The sequence below is a fragment of the Podarcis vaucheri genome (assembly GCF_965113315.1).
Source record: "Podarcis vaucheri genome assembly, chromosome: 14".
In the NCBI taxonomy this organism is placed as follows: Eukaryota; Metazoa; Chordata; class Lepidosauria; order Squamata; family Lacertidae; genus Podarcis; species Podarcis vaucheri.
In genome coordinates, this window is record NC_138752.1 from 44,685,559 (window position 1) to 44,702,884 (window position 17,326).

Consider the following 17,326-nt stretch of genomic DNA (forward strand, 5'->3'; position numbering starts at 1 on the left):
ATCTCCTGCTCCAGTGTGCTGTTCTGGGCAATTCCTGACCCCATGCAGAGATAATTTTAAGGGGTATTGGGGGAGAGTGGAGGGAAAGCCCTATTGCACAAGCAGAGGTCCTTGTGTAGGACTTCCAACCAACAGGGCTGGTGGGTGAATCCTGCCCAGATATTAAGAGATGGACGGACTGACAGAGAGATTGAAGGTTTACATTTCCAACACTGCATAAAGGGAAGACTCACACCTTCTATACCAGGCATGTCCAATTCCCAAAAGACTGCAATCTACAGTGGTGCCCCGCAAGACGAATGCCTCGCAAGACGAAAAACTCACTAGACGAAAGGGTTTTGCGGTTTTTGAGCTGCTTCGCAAGACAAATTTCCCTATGGGCTTCCTTCGCAAGACGAAAACGTCTTGCAAGTTTGTTTCCTTTTTCTTAAAACCGTTAATATCAGGGTGCATTGTTTGAAGAGGTGCAGTTGTGACTTGACTTTGAGGAGCAACTCATAGCACGCGGTGTGGTAGCCTTTTTTGAGGTTTTTGAAGACTTTGCTGATTTTTGAAGCTTTTCCAAAACTTCTTTTGCAGCCATTTGGTAAGTTAAACTTTTAAAACTTTTTGGGGGGTTTTTGGATTTTGGGTTGGGGTGTTTGGAATTCAAGGACTTGGTGCTGGGGAGGGGTTTGCAAGAATCTGGAGGCTTGTGTGGGGTTTTTTTTTGAATTTTTATGATTTTTTGTGACCATTGGGCCATGTTGTTGTTTTTTTAAAAAAAATTCTGGGTTTGAATTTCTGTGTGGTGGCTGGCTGGGGGAACAGTTGAGGAGGGGTTTGCAAGAATCTGGGAGCTTGTGTCATTTTTTTTTGTTTGTTTGTTTTTTAATTTTTATGATTTTCTGTGACCATTGGGCCATGTTGTCTTAGAAAATGTACTGTACACTTTGTTGATTTTTAAATGTTTTTCTGTCATGTTTAGAAACTTAATTTATTGTTCCTTCAGTTTTTGAAATGCTCTTTACAGTATGTGTGACTTTAAAGAGCACTTAATAAACTCTTGTTGTACCAAATTTGGCTTTGTTTGGACTTTTTTTGACCATAGGAACGCATTAATTGAATTTCAATGCATTCCTATAGGATTTCGTGCTTCGCAAGATGAAAAATTCGCTAGACGAAAAAACTCGTGGAATGAATTAATTTTGTATTGCGAGGCACCACTGTACTCACAGTATAATAATGCCGCCTGTGATATATCCATTGTTATTGACAGGCAAAGTTGTTGAGCTTTTGGTGGGGGGGGATCGCTAAGGATCACACGATTGACCATGGACATCCTGCGATCAACCAGTAGATTATGATCGACTTGTTGGACATGCCTGTTCTATACAACCTGGTATCATTTTATTGATTTTGCTAAGGCAATCAAATATGGTTTTCACCCTCCATCAACTCATGGAACCTTATGGAGAGACACTTTCATTTCAGTGCCTTTTTGGGTAGGTCTAAAAACTACAACCATCAGCCTCTATTTTTCTTTCTTTTCTGTACAACTACCAAGCTGTATTTTTCTTGTACGGGTATGTTTTGTTCCTTGAAATTAAAAATCATTTTTTAAATAAAATCATAAATGTAAGCCATTTTACCTGTTTGATTTCTTCTTCCCTGTTTTCTTCTGGAAATATAGCCAACAAAGTTGATATATCTATTTCTATATTCGTTCCCAGTGCAGATGTGCTATCGGGGCCATCAACAACTTTGATACTCTCTTCGCAACAGGGCAGGCGGTGGGAGGAAAGAAATCAAACTGGTAATTATTTGTTACAAAAATTTAAAGAGCAACATCAGCACAAGCAGACCTGAGGACCCCAGTAGACACCTGAAGAATTAACCTCATTTACCTGGGAGCAAGCCCCATTGAATTCAAGAGGACTGAGCAGACATAGTTAGGATTGTGCTATTCAAAATGTATAGAGCAAGTACAAATACCTGCTGTAAATGTAAAGAAAAAGAATGTACCTTTTATCATATGTGGTGGTCATATAAGGTAATAAAAACCTTTTGGGAGATGATATATAATGAAATGGGGATGTTTAAAATAATGTTTCTTTGAAAACCAGGAGTTTTTTTATTAAGAATTATAGGTACCGAGATTCCAAAGGATCAGAAAATACAATTTATGTATGCAACAACAGCCGCACGGATGTTATTAGCCCAGAGATGGAAATAAGAAACAATCTTGACCAGGGAGGAATGGCAAACCAAGTTGATGAACTATGCTGAAATGGCAAAACTAACTGGGAAGCTCAGGAACCAAGAGGACAAGAACTTTAAAAAAGAATGGGGGGAAATTTACAATTTATTAAGAGACCATTGTAAGCAAATGGAAACATGAGCAGGATTTTAATCTCGCTTGTAAAGTAACAAATACGATGGATAAACGAGATGGACAAAAATGAGGAGAACGGACTGATAGGCAGTTGTAAGTGTTGAAATTAGGACCCATGGAGGAGACAGAGTCTTGAGATTCAGAGAAATCTCTTTGTATGGATTTGTAATTGATTTTGTTGTAAATTTATATTTCAAATCAAATAAAAATGATTGCGCTATTAACCTTTCTCGAGTCGACGTTGTGTTGCCTGTGTTCACCAGTGGCATGTGGTCCGTGGACTAGGGGGACAAGGCCAGTCCCCTAAATGTTCCCCTAGCACCTCCTTCCCAAAGCCCGGGAAGCTTCTGTCTGGCTTAGGGAGGGAGGTGCGATGCTCACGCCTGCAACACCCCCAGTAATTGCCCTCATAAGCTAGCCCCTCTGTTCCTAACTGTTCCCCTAAGAAAAAATTCACCACACGACACTGGTGTCTGCCATAATTCTATTCCACACATGTGATACTGAAATCCTCACAAAAATGTGCATTTCTAAATATATTCACTCTCATAAAATACATTTTTTTAAATGCTTTTTAACTCCAGCTGTCCTCACTTTAGTCCAGGTGCAAGGGGCCTTTAGTCTTCTAGATGTTGCTGAACTGCTGCTCCCATCATTCATGGCCGTTGGCCTTGCTTACTGGCGCTGTGGGGAGTTGTAGTTCAGCAACTTCTTGGAGGGTCCAAGGTGCTACACACCCAAATTACTTTCCGCCACACTTCAGGCTCCTCACCGGTGCCAAAGGGACTCGTCGTCCGAATGCCACTCAGATCTTGGTTATTCATGATGTCAATTTGAAAAGATGGATATTCTGCCATATGGTCATCTATAAATTCGCCTTCATAGACACGGCCATTCTTGAACACAAGCTTACCCTGAAGGGGGGGAAAGGGAAATTTTATGTCCCCAATGGCAGAGATAAAAACAGGCCAACTACACACCAGTTAGCATCACTGTAGGCAGGATCCTGTGGGCCACACTGCATTGCAACAAAATGCTGAGAACTAGCTATTGATGGGTAGACATAGAGGCTTTGCCAGTGCTCTAATTAACCCTTTATTCTGCAGCATCACTTGTTTTACAGTTCCAGTGAGGAGGCTGAGGTTTCATGCCATGTTTCTGAGCTTTCCATACCCCAAATCTTACCATGCCTTGCTTCTTATTGTGGACCCACTGCCCATCATACATTGCTCCACTGGCAAAGAAGAACTTCCCGTGTCCATGGCGGTCCCCATTGACGAAATCTCCCACGTATTCATTCCTTAGGGGGTATTGAGATCCGGGTATTCTCTTCAGATACCAGGTGTGGGTACCATAGCCGTGCTGAAAAAGATTTTTAAAAAACCAACTCTCAGCGAGTGCACTAGAATAATAATAATAATAATAATAATAATAATAATAATAATAATTTATTATTATTTATACCCCGCCCATCTGGCTGAGTTTCCCCAGCCACTCTGGGCGGCTCCCAATCAAGTGTTAAAAACAGTACAGCGTTAAATATTACAAACTTCCCTGAACAGGGCTGCCTTAAGATGTCTTCTGAATGTTAGGTAGTTGTTTATCTCTTTGACATCTGATGGGAGGGTGTTCCACAGGGCGGGTGCCACTACCGAGAAGGCCCTCTGTCTGGTTCCCTGTAGCCTCACTTCTCGCAATGAGGGAACCGCCAGAAGGCCCTCAGCACTGGATCTCAGTGTCCAGCCTGAACGATGGGGGTGGAGAGGCTCCTTCAGGTATACTGGACCGAGGCTGTTTAGGGCTTTAAAGGTCAGCACCAACACTTTGAATCATGCTCGGAAACGTACTGGGAGCCAATGCTTAGGTGAACAACACCATGGAGCACTGTGGAACAGATTATCTGTTGCATTGCAACATTGCTTCAAGAACGCCTTTGGTTGAAGTAATGACGTCCCAACTTCCCAAGAATTCCCAACTTAACCAGAGAATATGGTAGAAGCTAGATGAGGAACGTCAAGATGCCGCTGGACTCCAAATCCCATCAGTCCAAGCCAACATGGCCAATGGTCCATGGATGATTGGAACTGGGGTCAAAGAACATCAGGAAAGCCAGAAGTTCCCTATTCCTGATTTAGAGTGTGTCAGTTAGGAGCATTCCTGGTTTCTGTAAAATTCCACTTAAGAAAGATGGCTGCTCTCCATATAGACCAGGGTTTTCCAAACCTAGGTCTCCTTGCTGTTTTTGAACTACAACTCCCATCATTTCTAGCTAGCAGGACCAGTGGTCAGGGATGATAGGAACTGTAGTCCAAAAACAGCTGGAGACCCAGGTTTCGGAAACCCTGATATATGGACCATGAATGAGTCACACGTCTAAAAGTGGGGTGCAATTTAACAAGGTAGTCCTATTTTGACAACCTATGATCCTTGCGAAATTATTAGCCATGGCGATCATCTGTGTAACGAGTAGCTTTCACAAATATGTTAATGAGAGTTTTACTTCTATTGCCAATTGCCGCATTGTGAGGTAATTGGGTGAGGAGAAAGAGATGGATCTCCTACCCCTCCACACTGCAGGCTAATGGAAATTGCCCTCACATGGAGAGGATTTAAAAAACAAACCCCTGATATGCCTCCAAGTCACACAATTAATCTAATGATTACTTGAGTCCTATCTGTACCACTTAAAAAAATATTTTACTTTTTACCAACCACCAAAACACAAACAGTGAAACCCCCCCAGGCTACTGATACATTGGATATACATATTCAATAATATACATATTCAATAATATTCAATAATAACATATTCAAATCAACCATATGTTGATTTCTATATACCTTAACACTCCTCCCTCCACAAGGTTTATTTAACATTTTAATGCCCCAAATTATTCAAACCTACCCAAATAATTCAATATCTTCTCAAACCAATCCTCCTCTTTCTCACTGACCTTAAGCCCTTTCATTCTATGTATCTTCACAGTTAGGTATTCTAAAATTATAATATTATTCAGTTTTTTCCTCCATTGGTTCACCCCAGCTCTTCTGCATTTTTCCAATTACTCGCTATAACCTGTCTGGCTGCAATTACCATCAATTTTACCCATTTACATTCCTCTTTGGTTTTTAACTCGGTACTACTGAGGGTAATAAGTACCATTAATTTTGGTATTTCCACATTCCTTCCCACAATTCCACAAAAAAAAAAATCTGTACCACTTTAACATCCAAGCAGTTCAGCCCTACCTGTATGCCATTAACCCACTGCCCGGTATATTCCTGATTCGTCCTGAGCCACCTCATCCGCCCTTCTCCATGACGCATGTCCCTCTCCCACTGGCCTTCATATATATTTCCAGATTTATAACTAGGAAGGAAGGAAACGAACAAGGAAAGCAGAGTTGGCAATCCCAACGAATATTGTTTTAAAATAGACTGACATTTCATAAAGTCATTCCTGGATGATGTGAAGTCATTTCCCCAAGATGTGATGCAGCTACTAGCAGATGGCTTTAAAAGGGGGAAAGGGAAAATTACAGTGGAGGAGAAGTATATTACCCATAAAAGCTGAACGGAACCTCCATGTTTATTGGAAGGTCACTAGATTTGCTCCCAATGCGAACAGCAACCTTGGAGGAGTAATTTTCATTGCAGCAAGGAAGAAAAGGTTAAATACAGTGGTACCTCGGGTTAAGTACTTAATTTGTTCCGGAGGTCCGTTCTTAACCTGAAACTGTTCTTAACCTGAAGCACCACTTTAGCTAATGGGGCCTCCTGCTGCCGCTGTGCCGCTGCTGCACAATTTCTGTTCTCATCCTGAAGCAAAGTTCTTAACCCGAGGTAATATTTCTGGGTTAGCGGAGTCTGTAACCTGAAGCGTATGTAACCCGAGGTACCACTGTACTCCCTCCTCACATGCTTCAATCCCGATAATTACTGCTTCCCTCAACCAGTAGCTGCTACAGTAGTTGCATTTCTAAAAAAAAATGTGCATATAAAATGAAAAGCTTCCCAAGATGCCACCTTCCCAAACTCTGATGGGTTTTACATTTCAAAGGTGGGAGAGAGGTCTCCAGTAATATTTTTTCATTAGTCCTTGGCTACCCACCGTATTTAAGATAGCCCAACCAAACGCATAACACCATATTTGACAGTGCATTTCAACTTGATTCACGTTTAGGATACCTAATATGTAATTGTGGGATAGTGACCGATAAACTCAGCTTGGAATGAGGAAACCATGAATTATGCTCAGCCATGAAGCTCGCTTTTGGCTAATCTTAGGCCAAATCACAAGTTGCCTTGGTGGTTTGTTTAAGACTGGTCATCATTCTACGTTAAACAAACAAACAAAATCCATTTGGAAGGGCCACTATGGCTGGTTTCAAATAAATGTGTGGCCCATCGTAAATACAGTGGTAGCTCTGGTTAAGAACTTACAGTGGTACCTCGCAAGACGAATGCCTCGCAAGACGAAAAACGCGCAAGATGAAAGAGTTTTCCGTTTTTTTAGTCGTTCCGCAAGACGAATTTCCCTATGGGCTTGCTTCGCAAGACGAAACGTCTTGCGAGTTCTTGCGAGTTTGTTTCCTTTTTCTTAAAGCCGCTAAGCCGTTAATAGCCGCTAAGCCGTTAATAGCCGCTAAGCCGCTAACAGCCGCTAAGCCGCTAATAGCCGTGCTTCGCAAGACGAAAAAACCGCAAGACGAAGAGACTCGCGGAACGGATTAATTTCGTCTTGCGAGGCACCACTGTAATTCATTCTGGAGGTCCATTCTTAACCTGAAACTGTTCTTAACCTGAAGCACCACTTTAGCTAATGGGGACTCCCACTGCTGTTGCGCCACTACTGCGTGATTTCTGTTCTCATCCTGAAGCAAAGTTCTTAACCCGAGGTACTATTTCTGGGTTAGCGGAGTCTGTAACCTGAAGCGTCTGTAACCTGAAGCATCTGTAACCCGAGGTACCACTGTATATTGTTTTGAACATGCAATCATGATAATATGTGGTTTGGTCCTCAATCTCTCCATTTAGCCTACCTCACAGTGCTGTAATGAAGACATAATGGGGGAAACCAACAGAGGGTACCTTGGCTTCCTTGATGCACATGTAATAAATGAAAATGTGAGTTTCCTGCTGATATGTGTCCAAAGATCTGCTGAATCAGAAAGGTTCTAAAACTTACCATCTTATTCCCCATCCACTTTTAACATTGTATACGAAGTCACCTTCATACCAGGAAGAACCTTCCTTGTTGTAATAAATGGTGCCCTGAAAGCACATCATTCAAGCACATTAATCAACCAGTGCCTAAACATTTGCATGGGTAAAACCTCAGTGCCAAGGGCTTGCCGATCGCATGGCCGGCGGTTCGAATCCCCGCGGCAGGGTGAGCTCCCGTCTTTCAATCCCAGCTCCTGCCCACCTAGCAGTTCGAAAGCACCCCTAAGTGCAAGTAGATAAATAGGTGCCGCTTTATAGCGGGAAGGTAAACGGCGTTTCCGTGTGCTGCACTGGTGCTGGCTCGCCAGAGCAGCTTCGTCACGCTGGCCACATGACCCGGAAGTGTCTCCGGACAGCGCTGGCCCCTGGCCTCTTAAGTGAGATGGGCGCGCAACCCTAGAGTCGGACACGACTGGCCCGTACGGGCAGGGGTACCTTTACCTTTACCTTTTAAGGTAAAGTGTGCATTATAAATCCATGAAAATGACACCCAAAAGCTCATTATACTGTACACATGTCAGGAAAAAAACGCATACAAAAAAGTGCAGGTTAGGAGAAAACAGCATTAAAATGGTCATGATTTTTCAGCAGGACTGAAAACTAATGTGGAAATATGGAGAACCAAAGGCTGGGAAAAACTGAGAAACCAAAACAGTTAGATTTGCCCAATTTCAAAACCAGCTTGTGAGGCAGCGGTGTTGGGAGGAAGCATGTTGGAATGGAAATTAGTCCTGCAAATATGATTAGTGCTGACCATTGTTGCTTTCAGTCTACGGACAATATGTAACTGATTACTGTTTCCGTATTTGCATTTCCTTTGCACTGAAATGAATGGAATGGGGGTGGAAGCGTATTAATTATTTAAAATTCAGCCACAGTGGACAGCAAGAAGAAGAATAACGTGTGTTTTTTGTCGAAAGACAACATGCAGCAGAATGGAGATTGCGCTACATTTGACTGACACAGGTCAGAATGGAAACCATGCCATCTTGCTTCCTTGCACCTGGCACACATTCATTGGAGCTCGGCTGCTGCTACCTACCATAATTAAAAGGTACGTCTCCTTAACAGGGGGTCCAGAAGAGGCTGAGAGCCCCCTCAAGTCTGGATCTGGCCCGGTTTTGTTTGCTTTTTAACTATGACACCAATCGCAAAGTAGAAAACTCACAAAGAGTGAAAGGAGGACTGCTATCAGTCACCTTGTCATCATCGTCATTTTTAATTTGTATACAGTGGTACCTCGCAAGACGAATGCCTCGCAAGACAAAAAACTCGCTAGACGAAAGGGTTTTGGGTTTTTTGAGTTGCTTCGCAAGTCGATTTTCCCTATGGGTTGCTTCGCAAGACGAAAACGTCTTGCAAGTTTGTTTCCTTTTTCTTAACACCGTTAATACAGTTGCGACTTGACTTCTAGGAGCAACTCATAGAACGCGGTGTGGTAGCCTTTTTTGAGGTTTTTAAAGACTTTGGTGATTTTTGAAGCTTTTCCAAAACTTTCCCGACACCGTGCTTCGCAAGACGAAAAAAATCGCAAGACGACAAAACTCGCGGAACGAATTAATTTCGTCTTGCGAGGCACCACTGTACCGTCTTTCTATCTTACAATACTCAAGGTGGTTTACAAGCTGAAGAAACAAAAAATGGACATCTTATAACAATCTAATGCAATACAAAAATGTGATAATAAAATCTAACTTTAAAATAGGTAACCTATATCAGAAAAGTAGCATTCAACAATCACTAGAACAGTATTAAATAATAACATATAAAAGTTAAACAGAAATCCACTCAGAAGTTACAATAAATAATTTCTAAACTAAAATCAATAAAACAACAGTAAGACACAGTACATAAAATAATACAATACAAATTGAGAAGCAGAGACTAGAGGGTGGGACAAGGCAGGTGGAAGGAGGCCTTGCCTGATGGAGTCTCTCCCCTTTCAGGCAACTCAGCAAATCTTAAATCTGTGTCTAGACCTGGTAGCAGCTCTGAGCACAGGACAGGCGAGATTTTCCTGCCCCAGATTGCCCCAGCAATCCAGGCGATGCTTCAGCCATGGTGCTTTACTTACCTTGCCATGCCTTTTGCCTTCAACCCACTGGCCAATGTACGAAACAGGGTAGGTGCCACACTTGTACATGCCTAAGCCATGCCTGATCCCGCTCTTCACCTCTCCGTCATAGACGCTGCCATCCGGCCAGGTGTAACTGCCATGATGCATTTGTAGGTTCTTCACAAAGTTTCCCTGGAGAGAGGGGGGAGGGAAGGGACAAAAGAGATTCACAGCTAGAACAAGGGATCTCTTGTTTTACCTAGAAATTTATGCATTACAGTGGTGCCCCACAAGACGAATGCCTCGCAAGACGAAAAACCAGCTAGACGAAAGGGTTTTCGGTTTTTCGATGCGCTTTGCAAGATGAATTTCCCTATGGGCTTGCTTTACAAGACGAAAACGGCCTTTTAGCCGCTAAGCCGCTAAGCCTTTAATAGCTGCTAAACCGCTAAACTGCTAATAGCGCTAATCCGCTAAGCCGCTAATAGGGTTGCTTCGCAAGACGAAAAAACCGCTAGACGAAGAGACTCGCGAAACGGATTATTTTCGTCTTGCGAGGCACCACTGTATACCTTTTCATAAAAAATATTGAAAAGTATGGTTTATTAAGCCCAGGTTCTCGGTTTATCACTACAAACAAGCAGAGACGTAAGATTTAATATACACATATGGAAATTATCCTTTGGCCAAGAGTCTAAGATATGTACTTGCAAGTTAAGGGCCGTCAAGGTAGTTGCAATGATGCTCCATTTAACATGACAGTTTACCTCATACTTCACTCCATCAGCCCATGTGTATGTTCCTTGTCCATGCATGAGGCCTTCAGAAAACATGCCCTTCAAAATGAAACACAGATTTCAATCAATCAATCAATCAATCAATCAATCAGTGTTTATTACAGCCAACGGCCAGCATATTTAAACCAGAATTGCTGCATAATTCTCTACATAAACAATAAAAACAATCAATCTGGGGTTAACAATCAATATACTAATTGTTGTTGTTTAGTCGTTTAGTCGTGTCCGACTCTTCGTGCCCCATGGACCAGAGCACGCCAGGCACTCCTGTCTTCCACAGCCTCCCGCAGTTTGGTCAAACTCATGCTGGTAGCTTCAAGAACACTGTCCAACCATCTCGTCCTCTGTCGTCCCCTTCTCCTTGTGTCCTCAATCTTTCCCAACATCAGGGTCTTTTCCAGGGAATCTTCTCTTCTCATGAGGTGGCCAAAGTATTGGAGCCTCAGCTTCAGGATCTGTCCTTCCAGTGAGCACTCAGGGCTGATTTCCTTCAGAATGGATAGGTTTGATCTTCTTGCAGTCCATGGGACTCTCAAGAGTCTCCTCCAGCACCATAATTCAAAAGCATCAATTCTTTGGCGATCAGCCTTCTTTATGGTCCAGCTCTCACTTCCATACATCACTACTGGGAAAACCATAGCTTTAACTATACGGACCTTTGTTGGCAAGGTGATGTTTTTGCTTTTTAAGCTGCTTTTTAAGCTGCTTTTTAAGAAGCTTTTTAATATACTAATTAAGTGTACTTAAAATACGTATCCAGAGAAATAAAGCACCATAAAAGCTTAAAAGATATAGCTAAGAACTATAGCAGTTTGTGATGATTTATATAGCTGTGTTTTGTCAACTTCCAAACAACAAAACAGTAGGAAAATAGGGATATCTAAACACCTGAAAGAGAATTTCTGGGGGGGGGTGGGGGCTGAGAAACAGTCCTGTCTGAAACCCTGGAGAGAGATTGTATTATATTGTAATCAGCTCTGTGATCCTCAGATGAAGGGCAGTATAGAAATACTATTTTAACACTCATGTCTTCCTCCAAAGAATCCTGGGAACTGTAGTTTGTTAGTGCTGGGAATTGTTTGGAGACTCTTAACAAACTAGAGTTCCCAGGATTCTTTGGAGGAAGATGTGAGTGTTAAAATAGCATAAAAGTTCTTTAAAGGTATGCTGTGGACATGACCTTAACTCACATTTGCTGCCTGAGGAGCAACTTAAATCTAGAGTCTAACACTAGCAGTTTCTTGGTAATTACACCACGACAGCCACGGAGTAGTAAAAGCAATAATCTGAGCCTAGCTCACAGGTTCTGGTCCCCCTCCCCCCAAAAAAATATTACATACAGAGCCCACCATCAAATGTACTCACCTTGTATACATTGCCTCCTTGAAAACGAGCTGTTCCTTCTCCCTCATATAACCCACAGATTTTTTCTCCTTCGTAACTACAAGGGGGGACGGGACACTTAAGATTAAAATTAACTGGTATTGAATAAATCCATATAATGAGCAGACAAAATAATTTCAAGCATGAAATAGAAGCATTAATCTATATCAAATTGTAAAACAACTTTTCTCACCAGGGTACATCAGTGGTGGAGAAGGTGCAACTAGTAAAGTTTTCACCTAAATGCAGTTACACACAGACACACACACACGCACACACACAGTGGGGTGTTTTTTTTTACTCTTTGGGGGTTGAGAAACTTCTGCCACCAGTTGTGGTATTCTGCAGAAGGCCATCCCACTCTCCCTGCTTCCCCAATAAAGGGACAAAATGGAGCAAAAACAGAGAATGAGTAATTTATTTTAACATTTACAGATTCCAACCAAGATAAAACTTGGTATTAATTATTCATTCTAACATCACTGAAGTCTTGGAGGTGTAAGGTTGCAAAATGGAATGGAACCCCCAGCAGATGCAGGGATGAAAAATAGTCTCTTAGGGCATTAAGGTAAGCAAAAGATACAACAACCAGCACAGAGTCATCTAATTAAATAGATTCCCAACCTTGACGCAGGCACAATCTTTTTATATTTGTCTGAAATTTACAAATTGTCCTGAGCCCTTGGATTAAAGAGGGTAGGTCTGCCATGCATCCGGGATTTCAAAGGCAGAATTGATGTCCAGGGGGAATTTCTGAAATGTGGTGTCTGGTTTTTTACTTTTTGAAATATGTCAAACCTAAAGTAGGGGATATATTAGCAAATAAACTAAAAATACATATATTATAATTATTATATTATAATTACCTTGCTCTGTTTACACTGCCAGAAAGAAGAGGACACAGCCTCTAATTAGCTAGTAAATTGCAAGATCGCATCTTCAATGCCATGTAAACCATCTTTATACTACTTTAACAGTAGTATAAAGTACAAAGTACTACTTTAACGGTCATACCCCCACCAAAGAATCCTGGGAAATGTAGTTTGCTAAGGGTGCAAAGTGTTGTTAAGACACCCATCATAGAGCTATATTTCCCAGGATGCTTTGAAGGAGCTATTAAAGTAGCATGAGAGTTCTTTAAATGTATGCCTTTGCCATGAACTTGATAAATTTAAGCCTGTTATTAACCTTAGGTACCAGCCACACAGGCACACGGGTGGCACTGTGGGTTAAACTACAGAACCTAGGGCTCGCCGATCAGAAGGTCAGCGGTTCAAATCCCTGTGATGGGGTGAGCTCCCGTTGCTCGGTCCCTGCTCCTGCCAACCTAGCAGTTCGAAAGCACGAACTGCGAGTAGATAAATAGGTACCGATCCAGCGGGAAGGTAAACGGCATTTCCATACGCTGCTCTGGTTCGCCAGAAGCGATTTAGTCATGCTGGCCACATGACCCGGAAGCTGTACGCTGGCTCCCTCGGCCAGTAAAGCGAGATGAGCACTGCAACCCCAGAGTCGTCCATGACTGGACCTAATGGTCAGGGGTCCCTTTACCTTTACCTTTACCTGCCACACATACATAGTCTAAGTCCTCCACCCCCCCACCCCAGTCCTTCTAGTTTACCTTTCAACAATGAGCTGAGTCAGAATCGGTTCCTCATACTCAATGGGTTCTGTGGGTGGAAGGGCCACTGCTTCTTTCACCTCTTCTTGGGGAACTGTTTGGGCTGCTGCCAGTTCATCCACTTGATTTACAGCCGGTGGGATGTTCTGTGCAGAAGAAGAAGGTTCTACTGAGGGCTCGTGTGCGGGAGGAGGAGGCAAAGACTTTTCTCCTTTCTTACTGTCTCTCTTCTTTTCTTTACCCATTGCAGCTGAATTGTACCAAAATCAGGACTCCCTAGATATCTTGCCTCCTTCACTTTTCAAACTTTACAGATCCTGTAAAGGGAGAGAGGGGATATATATATATATTCTGTTGATAAACATGCCTGATGACACCTTCCTCTACCTGAGTCCAACAAAACAATCACACTCTTAAGCACCTGGTGAACAAGGGAGTTGAAGCACAGCTTGCCATCAGCCAACACCAGGCATAGGCAAACTCGGCCCTCCAGATGTTTTGGGACTACAATTCCCATCATCCCTAGCTAATAGGACCAGTGGTCAGGGATGGTGGGAATTATAGTCTCAAAACATCTGGAGGGCCGAGTTTGCCTATGCCTGGCCAACACCAAGGGAAGCATTGCCTTATCATGGGATAGAGCATCACTGCACTAGGAAACAAGAGCTTAACACATACAGTAATCTTAAAACAATAGTGTAAGTCAAGAGACAGAGGCTATGATCCAGCTGTCCCTACCACTCTACAAGGTGGCATTTACATGGGAAGAGGGTTATCAGAAGAGGTATCAAGGGCAATAAAAAGAATTAAGGGAGGGGGAAACAGAGCTCTAAGAATAGAGGGCCTGTCAGCCACTTCCTATAGGATTTCCTTGTTTTAATTCAGACAATAACTGAAGTCATACATAACGTTCTTCACATAGGATTGCTACCGGAATTCAAGAAAGGAGGCAAAAATAATTGTTTTTTGCCAAACCAGACAAGGCTCCTGCCCTTTTAATTTTGCATAAGTCAATTTCATACTTAAGTAATGAACATAAAAGTGTGTTCATTTTAGTGGGAAAAATAAAAATGAACACATATGCAATGTGGTTAAGCAGGCTTCTGTTTAATAGGGAAATGGCTGTTTGGAAAGGAGTCGAAACCTCTCCAGCTGAGTTCACTCATGCCACAACACAGGTGTTTTTGTGTCCCGTCCCAATTGTTACTCTGTGGCTTTTTTGGCAGCATAGAACACAGTTGACCATATAGAGATGCCTGGAGATGAGAGCTTATTGTGTGAACAGTGCTCCTCATGATATTATTATTATTATTATTATTATTATTATTATTATTATTAATTGCAGCAGCCACACGCAAAATAGCCAGTTCATATCCCACTCCCTTCAGATTTATCTTTCCTGGGAAAATCCAGTTTAAACAGACACACACACACACACACCTCTCTGTTGTGCTTGTGACCCGTTTACCGCAACTGAACAAACCTTCTCCAACATCAAGTCCCCTTCTGGAAGCACGATGGATCTAGTCCCTTAGTAATGGCATTTTTAAAGCTATCTTAAAAAAGGATTTTATTTAAAAAATGAATTGCAGTCCACATATTTGGAAGACGCAAAAATTCTTCAGGCTGGGGCTGCTCAAAAGTACCTCCCGCAGACTTGGATGGGGCTGTTGGTGTCCATCGCTTACTCACACAAGCAAAAGGACAGAGAATTTCTAGCCTCCAACCTCCAGCAGAAACTCTCTGCAGAGAGATTGAAGTAGCAACAGCAGCAGCAGCAGCGGTTGCAGTTGCAGCGTCTTAATCCCGGACAGTTACCATAGTAACCACTCTCAGGGCGGGAGGGGGAAGAGGAGAGTATTTATTCCTCTTAAAGGGGCCATCACCTATTAGCCTATTGCCACAGCCTCCTTAACAACAACAAAAAAGCTCTATGCCAGTGGTGGGGGTGCCCAAACGGGCACTGATGGGGCAGAAGGAAGAGAAACCAACAGTGGGTGGAGGGAAAGCCAATTATTGGTTGTGCCCCAGCTTTGTCCCCATTTTCCCCTCGGCTCAATTCTGTTAAAAGACCACATCCACACCACACATTTAAAGCGCTATGATACCACTTTAAACAGTCGTGGATTCACCCTGCAAAGGATTCTGGGAGATGTAGTTTGTTAAGGGCTCAGAGAGTCCTTAGAAGACGCCCCATTCCCCTCCCAGAGTTACAAGTCTCAGAGTTTCCTGTGAAGCACGAATGACTGTTAAATCCACTCTGGGAATTGTTTCTCTGGGAGGGAAATAGGGGGCCTCTTAGCAACCTTTATAACTCGTAACAAACTACATCTCCCAAGAACCTTTGGGGGAAGCCATGCCTGTTTAAAGCTTTGAATATACAGTGGTATCTCAGGTTAAGTACTTAATTCGTTCCGGAGGTCCATTCTTAACCTGAAACTGTTCTCATCCTGAAGCAAAGTTCTTAACCTGAAGCACTATTTCTGGGTTAGCAGTCTGTAACCTGAAGCGTATGTAACCTGAAGCGTATGTAACCCGAGGTACCACTGTATTCTGGAGATATTGGGATGGAAATTGTATCTTGCACTCTATGTTTATCACCTCTGCAACCCCGAAGTCCAGAAAATGTTGGCATCGTAAAGCATTTACCAAGGCCACAAGCTCCCTGAGTGGAAGCCATGGTGCCAAGTGTTCATGTGCAGAATAATACATTTGAGATTATATATAATTTCAATATCTGCTCCAGTAACTAGTACCTGAGAAAAAGCTGGAGACCTCTTTCAGTGGACCATTCTTTTTGAGGTGTGTGTGAAACTATAAACTTGTGAATTACACACTGCTGCTTTTCAGATAGCTGAAAGTTGAAAGTTGAAGATACATTATTTTCTTACCCCAGCACAAGTTAATCTCATAATGTTCTATTCATTTACACCGGCAAAGAATAGCATTTCCTGTCTTGCCTTGCTTGCTTCATAAATTGAGATTTAGCTAGCTACCCTAGCCTCCTTTTGGCATTTCAATTAAGTTCAACCGTTCGCACATATACTTTTTATTAAATTTATATCCCACCCCAAAGAAGCTAAAGGTGGCAAACACTCAGGCAATAAAACAATTAGAACAGGGGTCAGCAAACTTTTTTAGCAGGGGGCCGGTCCACTGTCCCTCAGACCTTGTGGGGGGGCGGACTATTTTTTTTGGGGGGGGGATGAATTTCTATGCCCCACAAATAACCCAGAGATGCATTTTAAATAAAAGCACACATTCTACACATGTAAAAACACCCGACGGGCCCCACAAATAATCCAGAGACGCATTTTAAATAAAAGGGCACATTCTACTCATGTAGAAACACGCTGATTCCCAGACCATCCACAGGCCGGATTAAGAAGGCGATTGGGCTGGATCCGGCCCCTGGGTCTTAGTTTACCTACCCATGAATTAGAACATCTAAAATTAACTCCCAACAAATGCAGACTCTGCTTGAAAGGCTTGCTGAAAGAGGGAGGTGTTACTGAAAAGGGAGACAGCATCTAACATTTAACAGGAGGGAATTCCAAAGGGCAGGTGCCATAAGACAAAAGGCAAGATTTCCCCCAGGGTCAGCTTCTGGTTGAAGTGTCTGAGTAAATGATATTTCATTATACATGACTAAGCCATTTCTCACCTTCTCACCCCTTGCCTTTTGCTGTAAGACCTATTACAGTCGTTTAGAGTCGTCAACAGGCTCATCTCAGCTATCTGCCAATCTCCCATTCCCACCACCCTTCTGAGTAATACCCCTCCCCACCTTCTCACTATATAGAAGGGTCTGGCAACTTCTGTTTCAGTGTATCTGAAGAAGTGTGCATGCACACGAAAGCTCATACCAA

At 42.6% G+C, this 17,326-nt stretch overlaps 1 protein-coding gene and 1 long non-coding RNA gene across 6 annotated transcripts in view; both read right to left on the bottom strand.

Annotated features, from left to right (window-relative positions):
• RSPH10B (radial spoke head 10 homolog B) overlaps positions 1-15,523 on the bottom strand; it is a 30,436-nt gene extending 14,913 nt beyond the window's left edge. The window contains exons 1-11 of one of the 5 annotated variants that reach the window (XM_082199665.1): positions 15,150-15,523; positions 13,458-13,774; positions 11,819-11,894; positions 10,424-10,492; positions 9,675-9,848; positions 8,396-8,422; positions 7,563-7,648; positions 5,624-5,744; positions 3,560-3,736; positions 3,147-3,288; positions 1,632-1,753 (exon numbers count right to left, since the gene is read on the bottom strand). In XM_082199665.1, the coding sequence (XP_082055791.1) occupies positions 1,632-1,753; positions 3,147-3,288; positions 3,560-3,736; positions 5,624-5,744; positions 7,563-7,648; positions 8,396-8,422; positions 9,675-9,848; positions 10,424-10,492; positions 11,819-11,894; positions 13,458-13,702 (1,239 nt within the window). In that variant the 5' untranslated portion in view covers positions 13,703-13,774; positions 15,150-15,523. Of the gene's footprint in view, positions 1-1,631; positions 1,754-3,146; positions 3,289-3,559; positions 3,737-5,623; positions 5,745-7,562; positions 7,649-8,395; positions 8,423-9,674; positions 9,849-10,423; positions 10,493-11,818; positions 11,895-13,457; positions 13,775-14,940 lie in introns of all 5 variants that reach the window. The other 4 variants (XM_082199667.1, XM_082199664.1, XM_082199668.1 and 1 more) reach the window with 4 other exon arrangements.
• On the bottom strand, positions 6,360-7,555 carry LOC309519202. The gene is made up of 2 exons (XR_014213750.1): positions 7,130-7,555; positions 6,360-6,812 (listed from the first exon to the last, which is right to left on the bottom strand). It is a non-coding gene; the product is annotated as an uncharacterized lncRNA (long non-coding RNA).
• Positions 15,524-17,326: the final 1,803 nt, after the last annotated feature.